Source organism: Alosa pseudoharengus, unplaced genomic scaffold (genome assembly GCF_046254945.1).
Source record: "Alosa pseudoharengus isolate Yale_2024_CS ecotype anadromous, Long Island Sound unplaced genomic scaffold, YU_APseudo_1.1 YU_APseudo_1.1_scf_4, whole genome shotgun sequence".
Taxonomy (NCBI): domain Eukaryota; kingdom Metazoa; phylum Chordata; class Actinopteri; order Clupeiformes; family Clupeidae; genus Alosa; species Alosa pseudoharengus.
In genome coordinates, this window is record NW_027468774.1 from 41,206,630 (window position 1) to 41,222,429 (window position 15,800).

The 15,800-nt window shown below is 43.2% G+C and overlaps 1 protein-coding gene across 2 annotated transcripts; it reads right to left on the reverse strand.

The window, feature by feature from the left end:
- Positions 1-1,461: 1,461 nt before the first annotated feature.
- LOC143102605 (endoplasmic reticulum membrane sensor NFE2L1-like) lies at positions 1,462-14,133 on the reverse strand. 2 transcript variants are annotated; one of them, XM_076266319.1, is made up of 6 exons: positions 13,868-14,133; positions 12,133-12,921; positions 7,881-8,090; positions 5,296-5,385; positions 4,188-4,331; positions 1,462-3,938 (listed from the first exon to the last, which is right to left on the reverse strand). In XM_076266319.1, the coding sequence occupies exons 2-6, from the start codon at positions 12,688-12,690 to the stop codon at positions 2,586-2,588; spliced, it is 2,355 nt and encodes a 784-aa protein (XP_076122434.1). In that variant the 5' UTR covers positions 12,691-12,921; positions 13,868-14,133; the 3' UTR covers positions 1,462-2,585. The 2 variants fall into 2 exon arrangements, with proteins under 2 accessions (XP_076122434.1, XP_076122435.1); XM_076266320.1 differs by lacking the exon at positions 5,296-5,385 and having other exon boundaries at positions 13,868-14,131.
- Between the last annotated feature and the right edge of the window lie 1,667 nt (positions 14,134-15,800).

The following is a 15,800-nucleotide window of genomic DNA, read 5'->3' on the forward strand; positions in this document are numbered from 1 at the left end:
CTCCTTTCTATACTGCTTTGTAGTGTAGGTCAATTTGGCCAGAAAGGCACTTCCTGAAGCAGGCCTTATTGCATGTCTTTAAGTAGTTGAACCCTTTGAACATGGGGCCTCATAAACATGACCTGTAGCTGCCTGGTGGCTCTAGCTGTTGGCTCTACCTAGGTAAAACAGATTGTTTTTTTTTTAGTTTTTGTACAGTACTAGGTGACGTCAAGAAATGGAGATCTAGGTGGAAAATCGCTGGAATTCTCCTTTAACCCGTTTAATTGACTCAATTTTATTTCCAATATTTCAAGATTTTATTCTATTCTAAAGTATACCTAGAACTTGGATCTGTGATTTCATTTTGGGATATAATGTACTTTCCCTTGCACTGGGCATAAACAAAAATTCTATAAATGCTTCTGATTGGCTGGAGCTCTGTTCTGCCGATTTAACAATATTTTTGATGAGAATCTCAAGTAAAGTTACACAAATACAAACAAATATAATTTATTAACCCAGAAAAAATACCAAAACATTTACAAAAAGTGTATGCAATTCACACATTAGAAAATGCTGATACTGCACAGAAAATATATACATAAAAAAACATGGCTGATGAAAGTAGTTTTTCCTGAGAGCTGCCATGTATACAGACAAAGCCAATGTAGGAGTAGAGAAATTGTAAAAGACATGTAGGCTATTGCAACACAATTGAACACTCTTGAACGACTCACAAATACTACACAATATTTGCCATGTCAGTGTTTTTGTTCTTTTGTTTTGACATTAAAGTCTAAATTAACTTTGAGCTGTTGGGCACTAGTATTACTCCTTGTAGAACTACTTATCTTGTATTTTAGCTTTTGAATTATAAGACAGCATACATGTATGTTCAGAACCATTACTTTTAGATAAGCACACAGGTCAGTTTTCCAGACAAAAAATGCTTTGCCTATGAAGAACATCCATCATTTGCCCCACCCTATAGGTCTATAGTTTCTGCTGTCCGACCTTATCCCATCATGATCCTGATAAAAGGTAGAGAGCACTAAAACATTGGTCAAATAATAATGAGATGTATGTGTATGTGTATATGTATGTATGTATGTATGTATGTATGTATGTATGTATGTATGTATGTATGTATGTATGTATGTATGTATGTATGTATGTATGTATGTATGTGTGTATGTGTGTATGTGTGTATATATATATATATACATACATGTATATATGTATGTGTGTATATATATATATACATACATGTATATATACATACATGTATATATATATATATAATATATATATATACATATATATACATATATATACACACGTATATATGTATATATGTATATATATATATATATATATATATATATATATATATATATATATATATATATATATATATATATATATATATATACATATACATATGTGTATATATGTGTATATATATGTGTATATGTGTAATACACACACATATACATATACACACACAGAGAAACTCAGGGCCATGTGTGGGCAAATGCAATGAAACGGTCTGCAAGAAAGATGTACTGAGGCACGCAATGCACATGGATACTTTGCAATATTGTCCTTTTTACCATACCTTTAGAACCGTGTAATTATTGTAGGTCTCAAAAGACTACACCCGCCCCCCCCCCCCTCTCTTTCTGATGGCAAAATCAAGCTGCTGCATTTAAAATTAAATATCCAATCAATAAATAAGAAGTGCTTGCTTACTCTCTTCAGCTTGGTGTTTTCAATCACGGACCACAGGGATTTCCCCCATGACATGATTTACCCAAACCATGAAGCCGAAGTGACTATTAATGTCTCAGTAGATACACAGGAGGAGGAGGGGAAGGGGGAGGTGGGCACACAAAATAAAGTTGAAGACATTGAGAAAAAGAAAATCTACGCTTGGTTGTCACACTCAGTGGAAATCAAGTCTTTCTGAATAAGGCACACTTATCACTAGACTGCAAGACAAGCTACTACTCATTGATACTGCATTTAAATGCTCATCTTAAAGGGTTTCAAACAGCCTCCTAACTTTCACCGTTGTGAGTTTGTTATAAAAGTAAAAACACACAAGCAACAAAACATGTCAAGTATTTCATTGGGTATCATGGAGATCATTTTGGTGGATTTCACCACTCCTGAATGCCCACTGCGGTGATCTCATTGCAAAGTATATTTTTTTTCTGATAGTTCTCAATTCAACTGTCTTTGGTGTCCGGTCAGCATAGACATAACAATGTTTTCTTTCACTCAGAGGTCTGTGTTGTTTGTTTGAAAGCACACCCATGTGCCACTGTCCTATTTCTGCAGTGTTTCAGGGTTTTTTTGTCAGCAGCTTTGCTCTAATGATGATGATTGACATCAGAGTTCTGCACTCTCTCATTTGTCCTATTGTTCCCATCCTGTTCAAATGAATGCAGTCTGTTACTTACAATGTAATTTTCTGACCTTCATCTCTAAGAACAGTTTTCAATGGGAAGAACCACCTCCACGGAGATGTAGGAGGAATTTCTCGCTCCAGTACCTGAGTCCTGAGAACAATCTTTTTACATCGATTTCACTTCAGCCACTCACTTCCTCTTGTCCTTCTGTTTCTTGCCGGGCTTGCATCTTGACTGTGATCTCGTGGTGTTGGGGGACAGAACGACACGGCCGTCTGTGTTGAACTGAAGCGAATATTCCTGTCTGGAGTAAGGCCGGTCTTCTTCATCCCTCAGTCTGGAGAAAACCTCCTGATAGAGACTGCTGAGGCGCTGCTTCATCTCCTGGACCGAACGGTTAATCTCAGCTTTTTCTCGGAGCAAACGGGCCCGATGCCGCCGAAGGCCCTCTACGCTGTGCTCCAGTCCAACGACGACGTCCAGCTTTCTCCTGCGGCAGTTCTGTGCCGCCATCTTGTTTTTGCCTCTCCGACGGATGTCTCGGACCAGTGTGAGCTGGGCCTCACTCAGCTTGTGCCTGGCGAGGAGCTGGTTGAACTCATCTACAGGGAGGTTGATAATATGATTGGTTGAGAAGGGGATCCTCATCGAACGGGCTCTGCGCTCGTCACGACTCGTAGACTTATCCTGGACCACAAATTCGTGCGGCTCCTCAAAACAGCCTTTTTGGGATTTTTCTGCATTTCGCCGCGAGGACAGCGGCTGGTTGTAAGTGTGATCATGGCTGACGTTGTCTAGCCACGGGAGGTGTTCAAAGCGGCTGGGCTCTATGTAGCTTGCCCGACACACTTTGCTGGTCTCTGTTGTGTGTCCTTCAAATGCGCCCTCCTCAGAGTCTTCCATGCCCTCATACCCGGGATCATACCCAACAGCCCCCTCTTCGGAAAAGGACCCTGCAGATGACAGCGAGGAGGAAGAAGAGGAGTCTGAAGACGAGGAAGAACAGGAAGCCTCGGATCCACTCGGGGAGGCAGGGCTGTGGCTGAAATTTAAGGAGAGCCCTGAGTCGGAGTCCTCGAGGTGCTCGGCCAGCTGGCTCATCTGAGAGGGATTGAAGCCTTCCTCCAGGGCCAGATCCATTAAACTAATCTCGTCCAACAGGGACTCCTCTAGCAGGGGTCTGAGAGGACTGGCCAAAGCTGGCTCCTCTAGAAGGTTCATCAGCAGAGCAGGATCGACCAAATCGGAATCGTTCCTGGCAGTGCCATTCAGCACAGGGGGCAACAAGAGATCTGCTATTTGAGGAGGCCCAAAACCAAAGGTGCTGTCGGAAGAGTTGCTCGAGTAGTGGTGTTGTGTTGAAGGTGTCTGGACAGCATCCAAATGGGACAATCCCGCCATGGCATCCTCGAGCACTCTGGGCACAGAGGCTTGGTGCAGGCTTACATCTTGATGAAGCAACGTATCCAATGACCCAGTGGCTGATGCATGAACGTCATTGCTGGCCGGAGAATTCAGCGGCGGCTCATCCAACTCCATATCCTACAAAAAACATGACATAATGGAAAATAGGTTTTCAAGGGTGAACTGGCATCTAAAACTCCTTTGCAACGACATACTACAGAAAGATTTCAAGTTATTTTACAAAACAGGAACCAGATTCCCTAACACCTGGGTGGTTCTCTGGGAGAATAACTGCAAATGTCCCCAAATGTTTCGTCAGTCACAATTATGGACTAGGATGTGGATTGGGCTAATGGTTTAGACAGACAGGTGTAGAGTGGGATTTACCTGGGGTTCCATGATGGCCAGAAGATCGTGCCACTGCTGCTCCAGTTCCATCGATGAGTCCCCTGGGATGAGGGGAGACAGGAGGGGCCTCTGGGCAGAGAATGAGACATTTTCATCCAGTCCCATCAGCTCTGGGTCAGGAAGCTGACAAGAAAAAAAACACACACATTGAAGTACACATAATTAACAACAAAAACAGCATGTTGCATTTATATAGCACTTTTCAAGGCACCCAAAGTGCTTCTCATTGAAGGGGGGGGGGGGGTCGTCACTAACCACCACCAATTTGTAGCACCCAATTAATAAATGAATAACCTAATCCCATGCATGCCTATGCACTGACAGTGATTGCTGAAGACAAAGGCATAAAGGACCTGTGGGCCATGTGGTATTTTCTTTTCATAGTATGGTAATTTACAATTTACAATGGAGATGGCAGTCAGCAATCAGAGGCTAGTGTTCACTGTTAACTGAACGGAGTCCACCAAAGAGCTGAATCTATGCTTTAACTAGGGCTTTCCACATGGTTGTGCAAGAGAACTACACTTAATGCGTCACAACCATAATTACATTTTATTACCTCTATCCAAAGTAATACCTACTGACAAACTGAACGTCAGAAGAGATTGTTTAAATAACAATCTTCCATCAACCATCCAAACCAACACACAAATTGCCCCATAAATGGATATTCTTTAGTAGTGAACATCATTGATGTTCCTCACATATTATCAAACTAGCCTGGGTTTTCCCATGCTGCCTTACGAGTGCAATTTTATTCACGCTGCTAGGCAGCCTGGATTCTATGGACTTCGTTTTCACCTCAACGAAGAAACCAATCACAGAACGGAGGGAGGGCAGCAAGACGATGACAACACACTGAAGCCGTTATGAGCTATGTACAGACGCATTTGATAGACATTCGGAGCGCCCAATAAACGGCTCTGGGCATTCGTAAACCACGTTTCAAATACGAGAAAATGAATGTCTAGTTCCCAGACCCCATCTCAATGAGATGTGGTCTGACATTAGCCAGGCTATTATCAAACACCCACACACAAAAAATTTAAACCAACCAAACACCAAATTGTTCCCTCAGACCATTTACCTCTGCCTCCTGCCCTAAAGTAGAGGTGTCCTCCAGTAGCTGTAAGCACTCCTGTAGGGACAGTGAAGTGTCCACTTCTGGGCCCATCAACTAAAGGAGGGGAGAAAAGAGGCCTTAAAAAAACCAACCTCTTTTCACCTTTTCCTACACGTGCAATGACACGACTTGCTCATCCCAAGGCAAGACTTAGTGGGACAATGTCAAGCTTTGGAGATGTCTATGTGTAGCGTATGTATATATGTGTATTGGGGCGGTGGTAGCGCAGTGGTTAAGGAGTGGGGCTAGCATGCAGTAGCTTGAAAAGTTGTCGATTCAAGTCCCGCCTACCACCATTGTGCCCTTGAGGAAAGCACTTTAACCCCTTGTATGACATATGCAAGTCACTTTGGATAAAAAGTGTCTGCTAAATGAATGAATGTAAATGTGTAGCACAGATATCAGCTTCGTCCCAAGGCAGCTATTGAGCTGGGGCTTAGAAGAGGTGGAATCCACCACAAAAATAACTGACATGCAAAAATGAAGATTTATGTTCAGCTGTTCCCAGAAATTGATGCCAAATATTTTAAAAATGAAAAATGGTGCATCCATATCAATTACTACTGAAACATGCCATGGCTTGTCAATAGAAACCAGTCTGGGCACCTGCACCGTACGCCGGTGACCCGGGTTCGATTCCCGCCCCGTGGTCCTTTCCGGATCCCACCCCGACTCTCTCCCACTCGCTTCCTGTCATTCTGAACTATCATATCACATTAAAAGGCATAACAAGCCTTTTAAATATACTTTTAAAAAAAGAAACCAGTCTGCACTTATCCACTTATCACTGTTTTTTAAAAATGGTCTATCCCAGACGTAGAGTCAGGAGGGTTTAGTAGTCATTTAGGCCAAGTCATAGAATCAGGGAATGTTGTTTGTAGCATGACTTAATTTGAGTCATTATTTATCAAAAGTAATATTTTCCATTCAGATTTTTTTCTTCCTTGGGTTACTTCATGTTTTCCATAATACAGTGTTTTTGTCTGTTCAGCACAAAGGCAGTCCGATTTTCTATTCATTATAGCTCATGGACATTCAGCTTTACTCCTATACAATCACTATCTGGTAAACTTTCAGAGAAGGAGCAGTGTACTTACAGGTAAGGCTATTTGCTACCCGTCACAGGCAGGGTATTTGCAAGGACTGTACTTCCCTGTCAGATAAAACCAACCAGACCGGGACAGCACAAAAGCTTGAAGAACTTTGAGTTGGTATTTAGGTCAGAGATCTGTCTGTCTGTGTGTGTGTGTGTGTGTGTGTGTGTGTGTCCTCCTTGAGACTGTTCTAGACAAAATCTCCAACAGAAACATGACTCATGCCTCGACATTGTGGTAACTAATGCAGCAAAAATAAATAAAAAAAAAAAAAAAAAAATTCACCACAGATTGGTACATTATGCCAAAATGTCTCTGAATACACTTACATAATTGGCTTTACCTATCAACCTTTCATGCTGGTACAAATACCAATCTTAACTGCCATAACGGTCATAAAACAAGCCATGAGTTGAAGAGAAACGGTCCTCATTTCATACAGGTAGACACCCTCTGGCTTTAAATACATGTAAATATAAAACTGGTTTAAATACATGTTATGTAATCTTACAGGCATGCTCAAGTCTACTGTAGGTTCAATAGTCCCAAGTATCTGTTGCACCATAATTCTGCTTCTTTTAAACGACTATGAATGATGCCTATATTTGTCACTTTTTATGACCTAGTAGATGCTGTGGCTAATACAGAGGTGTGAGATGGCAAACATCTTTTGTCTTTCTGTCATGGTATCCAGTGAATATTAAGATATGAGAGCACCATAAAATTATCCGCGCCAGTTGTTGGAAGATCTGGCTCACATTCTTCTTCATGTTGTTCATTTATGTGGATCACTTCATCATAAAGTACTGCAACTTTTTTGTGGATAAATATTTAATTGGCTTCTCTTTTTGATCACATCTTGTACATATTTTCTGAAAGTTCTCAGGTCTTTACAAACTTATTGTGTAAATAATACTGAGAAGTAGAGTTCTCAACGGGTCGGCCCGACAGAAAAATATAAGCAAATGACTCGGGTCATCGAGGGTATTGCAAAAAGTATCGATAAGATAACCACATCCAAAGTTGACATGGTTTTTCAGTCACGATACGCAGAAGAGGAGAAAATCACAGTTTTAAGTAAATTTTCACGCTAATGTGTTGAAACTTCACCTAAATAACGTCAGGGTTTAACAGTCAAAACGTATGTTTTACGTCGGGCCGCGGGCTGGGTTCGGGCAGATAATTCATGTTGATGTGTCTGGTTACATCGGGTCCGGGCTTTAAAAGCCATGGGCCGGGTCGGGTTGTAATTTTCAGGCCCGTTAAGAACTCTAGTGAGAAGGTGTTGGTTGCTTTGAACAGGATCCAGTATTGTTTGCGTTGTGGCTACAGAACTGTTTAAAAGGCTGTGATGTAGGTGAAATGCAAAGGTTAACAGGTAGGCAGCTTTCTGGGTGTGTTGAGTGGAAATCCTATAAAATGGCTGACATTTACTGGTTTTGTGCAGGCTCTTACCTCTTGTACATTTGCCCCAAACGGAAGGTCCCCATAAGTGTGATGCTGCCCTCCAGTTGTCCAAATGTCAGCACGGAACTCATCCTCGTCCTCATCAAAAGAACTCAGAAGAGGTTCTGACGGTGGCCGGTGGTGTCCGTAACCAGGGCTGTCAGATTGCTGACCTGGATCTGCTTCCTGAGGCCACAGGAAGTTCAAAAGATCACCCTCCTGCAAAAATAAAAAAGGAGTCAAAGTTAATAGGTAGTCTCTGACTGTACTTTGAATGTAGACCAAACAGACTTCACAATGTCATATGCAAACATAAATACAGTTAACATATCAAATGTCTCTGTTCAAGGGCTGGCTTTCTATTTAAAAAAAAAAAAGCTTGTTCATTTTCTGTGGTGTCCCATAAAGCCCTCCTGATGATATATTTATTTTGAACAAAGTGTCTGGTATGACCCCCCCCCCCCCCCCCAACAAATCAGTTTATGTATCTACTACAGACACCCAACACAAAGAGTAGAGACAGCTAGAAATAGATTTAACCTTTGCATGCTCCTAAACCAGAGCTCAGTTAATCCCACTGCTTCGGTTGGTCCTACGTCCCCGACTCCCAGTATGCACTAAATTTAGAGTGGCTTCCTAGCCCGGCGATTGATCCCAAATGTAATGAAGAAACACCTCAGCTGTTGAGGAACAATGGCCTTAAATCCTGAAGTGGTTTGGTGATGGAGCATCGTTCATGACCTTGACTGGCTTGGTGTATGTGTTGGTGTAATACATCTGAGCTGAGGGACTGACAGAACTATTAAATCATCGATAGAGGTCATTGCTGACCCAAGTCAGTGACCTGAGACTAAATGGAGAGAGATCCATATCTTGTCTCTTCAGCACCAAGAATTACATGGGACTAAAAACTGAGATTATGAGCTTTCTTTACCCCCCCCCCCCCCCATTTCATACATTTTATAAACTATAACTAATAATACATTCAGTGAATACTGTAGTTGTCCCACACTGATTGTTCTTACCTTGGTGCTAGGTTTATAGAATCCCTATATTCCACTATACGCCTCAACTCTCCTTTGCTCTTCCCTCTATAATTGCCTTACTGACCTATTGAAAATACCAAGTACAGTGTACTTTTCATGTTGCTCTTGTCTTGTGTGGCCTGTCCTTTTAACAGGGTTCTTGCAGGTTTCAGTGAGTCAAATGTAAGACCTTTTTAAGACATTTAAGGCCTTAAATTTAAAGTTCAGAATTTTAGACTTTTTAAGACCCCACGGGAACCCCGTTTCAATTTTATGTTTCTGAATGATGAACACATGTTATTTTCTGTGCTAAATGATAAAAACCGTGGCCACCGTGGATTTACAGTGCTGTTTAGTTCTGTTTACCATCACTGTTTTCCTCACTCACGTGGATACTAGTCGTCCACATATGATAACATGAGCATAAAAAAACAGATCTGTTGTCCACTGAATCCAAACACAGGTCATTGAAGGCTAAAGGGGGGGGCACAAATGTACACTCAAGATGTCCAGTGAAAAGATGAGCTGGAGGGACTCCATGTACTCGATCACCTGACCAGTAAACAGGCGTTGCGAAAGCGAATGTGTTTGTGAACCCCCCCCCTCCTCATATTTCAAAACAACCACCCTCAGAGAAGCCAAGCCCAAAACTCTCAGCTCAAGCGTCTTGACGACGCCAAAAGAGACCACAAACCTGCCCAGTCAAGTGCTGTTCCTTTTATTGGGGACATGGTTATGCTGGACAAAGTGTAACTGAGAATCCTCCGTGTCCATGAATACATTTTTCAGAGTTCTGCTTATTCCAGGGAAAGTAAAATAGAAGACACCTCCCCTTAATCTTTCATCAACCCCTGTCTGCGTCTCGATCCCATTGACTGAACTGACGAAAGTGCTCAAGTCCAGGAACAGTAAATCAATCAGCAGCTGATGTGGACGCCTCACAGGCAGCAACAACCGTATGTCTGACGCTTTGATCCAATTTCCCTGACACTGGATCCCAATCCGTGAATTAGTGAAACACACTCAGCACACAGTGAACACACAGTGACGTGAAGCACACACTAATCCCGGCGCAGTGAGCTGCCTGCTACAACAGCGGCGCTCGGGGAGCAGTGAGGGGTTAGGTGCCTTGCTCAAGGGCACTTCAGCCGTTCCTACTGGTCGGGGTTCGAACTGGCAACCCTCCGGTTACAAGTCTGAACGGGCTAACCAGTAGGCCACGGCTACCCCCCATGGTGAGAGCAGGGGTTTTCAACTAGTGGTCCGCGGCCCACTTGTGGTCCGTGAGGACATTGCTGGTGGTCCCTGACCATGTATTCAGTATTGTAGTTTCAATGTGGGAATCAGTATTTTTATTCAGTGGTGGTCCTGGGGTTGCATAATTAGTCAGAATGGTGGTCCCTGGTTCACAATCAGCTGAAAAGCCCTGATTTAGAACAATGGAAACAAAATAATGGTTTACATGTTCAGAAAGTAATATTTTGTTAAACCATCAGAAGGAGGAGTGTTGAATATTTAAATGCCCGAGGCATACCAGACTTGTGCAGACTGAGACAAATGCTAATGAGTACCAGTGCAGGGGTGAAGGACAAATGTTGGGTCTTTTGCTCATGTCAGACTAACAAACACATGCCCTGGGTCCAGAAATAGACAAGTTGGTCACGCGCAGGCAAAAAAATTTGAGCTGTCCTTGCCAACACTTAACAGCACTGGAGTGAACAGTATAGGGTCGGGTCGGCTGGGGCCGGTTCATTCAGGGGAAAGAGAGTGTCTTCACCTCAGATGGGGCAACAGGTTGAAGTCAAAACAGCTCATCAATCTAACAGAGCATGTGTGCCACTGCCAAGGCACAGTGTTGACTAATGAAAGTGAAAAAGACAAAAAAACATTTTTTAAATCCCTATAGTGTCCAGAACCTATGCCAGGAGAGAGAGAGAGTGATTGAGTGAGAGAGAAAGAGAGAAAGAGAGAGGGAGATAGAGAGAGAGAGTGTGATTGAGTGAGAAAGAAAGAGAGAAAGAGTGGTAGAGTCCCCAGGCGGAATCCACAACCATTCTGGTAGATGGGCACAGTGCCAAGGCTAGTCGCATTCTCAGACTGAAACAGTAAGTGCAAGCCAGGCAACCTTGGACTTGCCAGTTTAGCAAGCAGTTATGGTCTTTTGTTCGTCCAATAAATGTGCCAGAATAATGTCAACAGAAGTTCTTCTAATATGTATCCACAAAAAATGAAAGTACATTAATATGAAGAAACTTTAAACGCAAAAGTGGATTTTCCCATTCAGCCCGTATAACGGTCTAACTTCACTGACAAAATTCATTTTTAACCAAGAATGAGGTGCTTTAAAACCCACATGGTAAAAGCATCTGTCTGAACATATTTTTGTGAGCTGACACACAATAACCAATCACTTACACATCTCCTGAATTATTCTGAAGCTACCAGTAGGGGCTGATGTGTCAGACAACACATTGTAAGTCACATGCTGTCAAAAACGATCCTGTCTCTTTCGGTCACTAGGACACCACAACATGCGGCGTGCAGCTGTTAAGTAACAAGGGACCTGTCGGGCCTTGCTTCCCGCATACTGACACACGATGCCTGGCACAGCCACCAACTCATACCCTGTAACAACATAAAGTACTGGCAACAGCGGGGAAAGTACCCAATGTCTGTAGCTGCATAGATGTCAACAAGTATATCCTGAGGATTTGGTACCATATCAAAGGCTTGGAAACTATTCAGAGTGTTGTTCCTTAATTTAAACAGGCCTTACTTCCCATTAATCTCCTGATCATTATACCCAGGTTTTGTCCAGTAGCTGGCCATGTGCCTTTAAAGGATACATCTCTTGTAATGCCTGATTTCTACTGTCACTCTATACATGAACATGTCTTCATTAGTTGGAGCCTTTGCAATTGATCACACATAAATAACCCTGCTTTGTTGTAAAACAAAGGCTTATATCATCAGCAGGATCTACTTCCTGGAAGTTTCAAAGTCCTTAGTACAGCTGGCTTTGTTTGGGCCTCATCCAGTTTTGACAGCATTTGTTAGCTAAATTATTGCCATTATGGCACAGTGCACTTGTTTGCTGGGATTTCTTTCCACAAAGTAGTATCACACCAGGCCCTAGGCTCACAGGTATGGCAGCCAGGTATGTGATGTGAGATGTGAGATGTGTGAGTGTCAACAGCAGCTCTGAGACGCTAGTTCATAGCGTCAGTGGAATCTACCTCTTTGATGATGTCACTGCCGTCCTGTTGTCCACTTCTCGGGAGTGGAGCTACAGCGCCTGGGGCGGTGTCGTTGTCGACAGCAATTTGTCCATAACCCAGCTCTCCAATTCCTCCACCACCACCTCCTCCTCCACTTCCTCCTATTCTCAGGCCCAGGTCTGGCAGATCTCCAGAGCCGTCCAACCCGGTGGTGCCCTCCAGCTGTCCAGCCTGCCCAGACACAGGTGCCAGAGGCTCAGGCTCCCGGTGAACCAGCCAGGCCTCCAGCTCTGTGGTGGGCAGCTGCAGGCGATCCAGGGAGCGCACCCAGCCGAGAAGCCTGCGGGCAGTGAAGAAGCCATCGAGGTCCACACTCTTGGGGTGGAGGTCCTGGCCCTCCAGAGAGTTGCGGAGGTTGTGGAACTGCGTCTGCGTCAGGGCAGAGCTCTGCCCAAGGATGATCTCCCGCAGAGGGGGCAGGTATGGATCCACATCCACACGCATCCCACATAAGCTAAGCAGGATGGCCACCTGAATTAGGCCCTCGGTCAGGTATTTTTTTAAGTACATTCCCATTGACAGCTGGGGAAAGGCCCCAACATACACCACAACCACAAATCTGATTATTTACTTTAGTTTTGGTTTGTAAAAATAGGTATTAGACCTAAATTTAGCCTGTGTCCTGTGAGCAAGGCTTTTATGATGAAATTACAACAGGGTTGTAGGGTTGTTTGGCTAGGGACACTTATTTAGAAATAAAGAAAAAATATCTTCCTGTTATCTCTCTCCAGTGTGACTGCGGACATCCTGAAAACAAAAACAAGCATGTTTCAGTTCACACAGCGCTTTACACATGGACTGCTTCCTGTGCAGACGAAAACTGGTAACCCTACAAAAGAGAACGATCAAATAGTTATTGCCATGCTTCGGTCACAAACATTACTATAATACATATATTACCGTAATGCATTAGGATTGTCGTAGAAGCATGTTACAGAAGAATAAGCTTACATTCGGTTTGGACTTTGTCTTTGTTCGTTAGCTTATCTACGTAGCACACTCACCTACTTCTCAAACTTGTTAGTGAATTATCAGGGTGGTTCGGTTTTGGTCACACGACAACGGTTACATGATGTAATCTTAACATGGCCAGGAAGGCTGCGCACTACAATAGCGTTGAAAGGATAGATTCGCAACTGTGTTACGAATAGCCCAACTTGTAGAACCAAAAGCAAAAGATGGAACTATGTTTCATTCGAAATGTGAATACCCTCCCTTTTTATCAACCACTGCACAGCATTTGTTTCAGGCGTTACGCAGTTCAGTTCAATGTAGCCGGGTAATCTATTCTGGCATGGCGAGCTTGACTTGTGAAATTGGGGAAACACAAAGAAACGCCAGCAGCAGGTGCTGAAGTTTAACCGTCAAGTAATGGCTGGTTTGTGAGATGGGGTAGCCTAATCGGGTTCATATCGAACTGAACTTCTCAGAACTTTTGGAGAGCAATTAATACGCGTGTTTACTAATACGTTCTCTTCAAAACCATGCAAGATTCCGACAGTTGGAAAGGGCCATAAAAAGCCGAGTATCTACGTTAACTGTTATGACCCATTTCACGAGTTCGCCTAAGCAAGGGCTAACACCGCTAAACAAAGGAATTATACAATAGAATAGGCTATAACGCAAAGCTGTAACGTATATGAATACAAAAAAGACAAACAGGAAACTAAGATAGGCTACTATATAGACTTACCCATCAGGGATGTGCTGCCTATAAACAAAGGTCTCAGAATAGGCTGACTCGTTGTCTTTGTGTGGGTTAACGGCAGAACTGCACTGACTGCACCCTGTTGCGTTTATAAACCCCAGAGCTGCCGGTGAATCATCACTATCTCCTCCCAATGTGACGCGGCGAGTTATACTTTTTTACACACACGGCAACACGCAACAGCAGTCTTCACAGGCACCAAACTAGTTTGTTGCACAAGACTAACCTACTTCGGATGTAGTCGCTTATTGTTCGCTCGTGCTTGCTGCCATGCGGAGTTGCCTACGCCGGTAGCGCTCTGCTATTGGTCAGTATGATTGCTTGAGCCCAGCAACTGGTCAACAGGTGGAAGACAAAGTGCAATGGCAGTAGGTTGTTCAGAAACTGTGGATAGCATATCACTGTTCAAAAGTTCAGATACACCAAGGTTTCTCTTTTAGTTTCCACATTGCATAATTGCGAGCTGTCTAGAGAGTGAATTCGTGGTTTAAGAGGTCAAAAATAAAGTGGTTAAAAATGATGTATAAACGTCAGTCATCATGGCCTGTCTGTCATGGCTTCCACCACACTGACACACAAAAGGCTTTAGCATAGATAGCCGAGGCTACTCTTTGTCCCCACTTTTCTAGGGAAGGCCAGGGAAACATACCATCGAGCTAAGCACCCCTAGTGGCAAAATGTTGAAATCAGCCCAATAACCTATCAAGTGCACTGTAAAGTAAACCTTTGGCTTTACTAGAACTAGATGTGCCGCGAAGCGGTAGGAAATACGACCGCAGCTCAGTCCTGTACATTCTCTCCGTAAAAATAAATCACGCTTCTCAATTTGTCTCCATCTCCTACTCCATCCCTACTGTTGCAACTTTTGTTTATGTAAATGATGGTGCATTTGCTTTTGTGTATATTGTGCTTCTCTCTGTGTGTGTGTGTTTTCGCTTGTGAGTGTGTGTGTGGGGGATAATGGTGTGTGTGTGTGTGTGTGTGTGTGTGTGTGTGTGTGTGTGTGTCTGCTTGCCTGCATGTGTGTGTGTGTTTTATGTGTCTGTGCGTGCGTGTGTGTGTTCGCTTGTGAGTGGGGGTAATGGGGTGTGTATGTGTGCTTGCGTGTGTTTGTGTGTCCATATGGGTGTGTTTGTGCATGTGTGCATGTACATGTATGCGTTTATGTGTGTGCGTGCGTGCCTGTGTGTGTACATGTGCGTACGTATGCCTACATGCCTACATGTCTACTGTGAGTGTGTGTGTGTGTGTGTGTGTGTGTTTATGCGTGTGTGTGTTTATGTGTGTGTGTTCATGCGTGTGTGTGTGTGTGTGAGTGTGTGTGTGTGTGTCTGTGTTTGTGTGTGTGTCTGTCATGATAAACACACACAAGCAGCTTTTTACAGGCCTTTCTAAAAAGACTATCAAACAGCTTCAGATGATACAAAATGCAGCGGCCGGGTTCTCACAAAAACGAAAATAATTGACCACATTACTCCAATACAATGCATAGTCTCTGCATTGGCTTCCAGTAAGTTACATAATTGACTTTAAAGCGCTTTTACTTGTTTATAAATCACTAAATGGAACGGGAACAAATTACCTAGCAGACATGCTTCAGCCAGTACACGCCTTCCAGACCTCTCAGGTCTCAGGAGAAATACTTGTTAGTAAAACCTACTGTTAAAACTAAACATGGTGAAGCAGTGTTTAGTTGCTATGCAGTTCAGCTCTGGAACCAACTTTCAGATGAGATCAAAGTTGCCCCAACTGTAGCCAGTTTCAAATCTAGACTTAAGACCAAACTTTTCTCAGATGCTTTCTGCTAACTGATCAAATGTTCATTGCACAGTTCACAGAGCACCTTTCAGGTGAGTAGGCTACTATTGTTCTTTGTAGCACTATTGCTGTCCTTAGTTGGGCAAAGGGGGAATTCTGT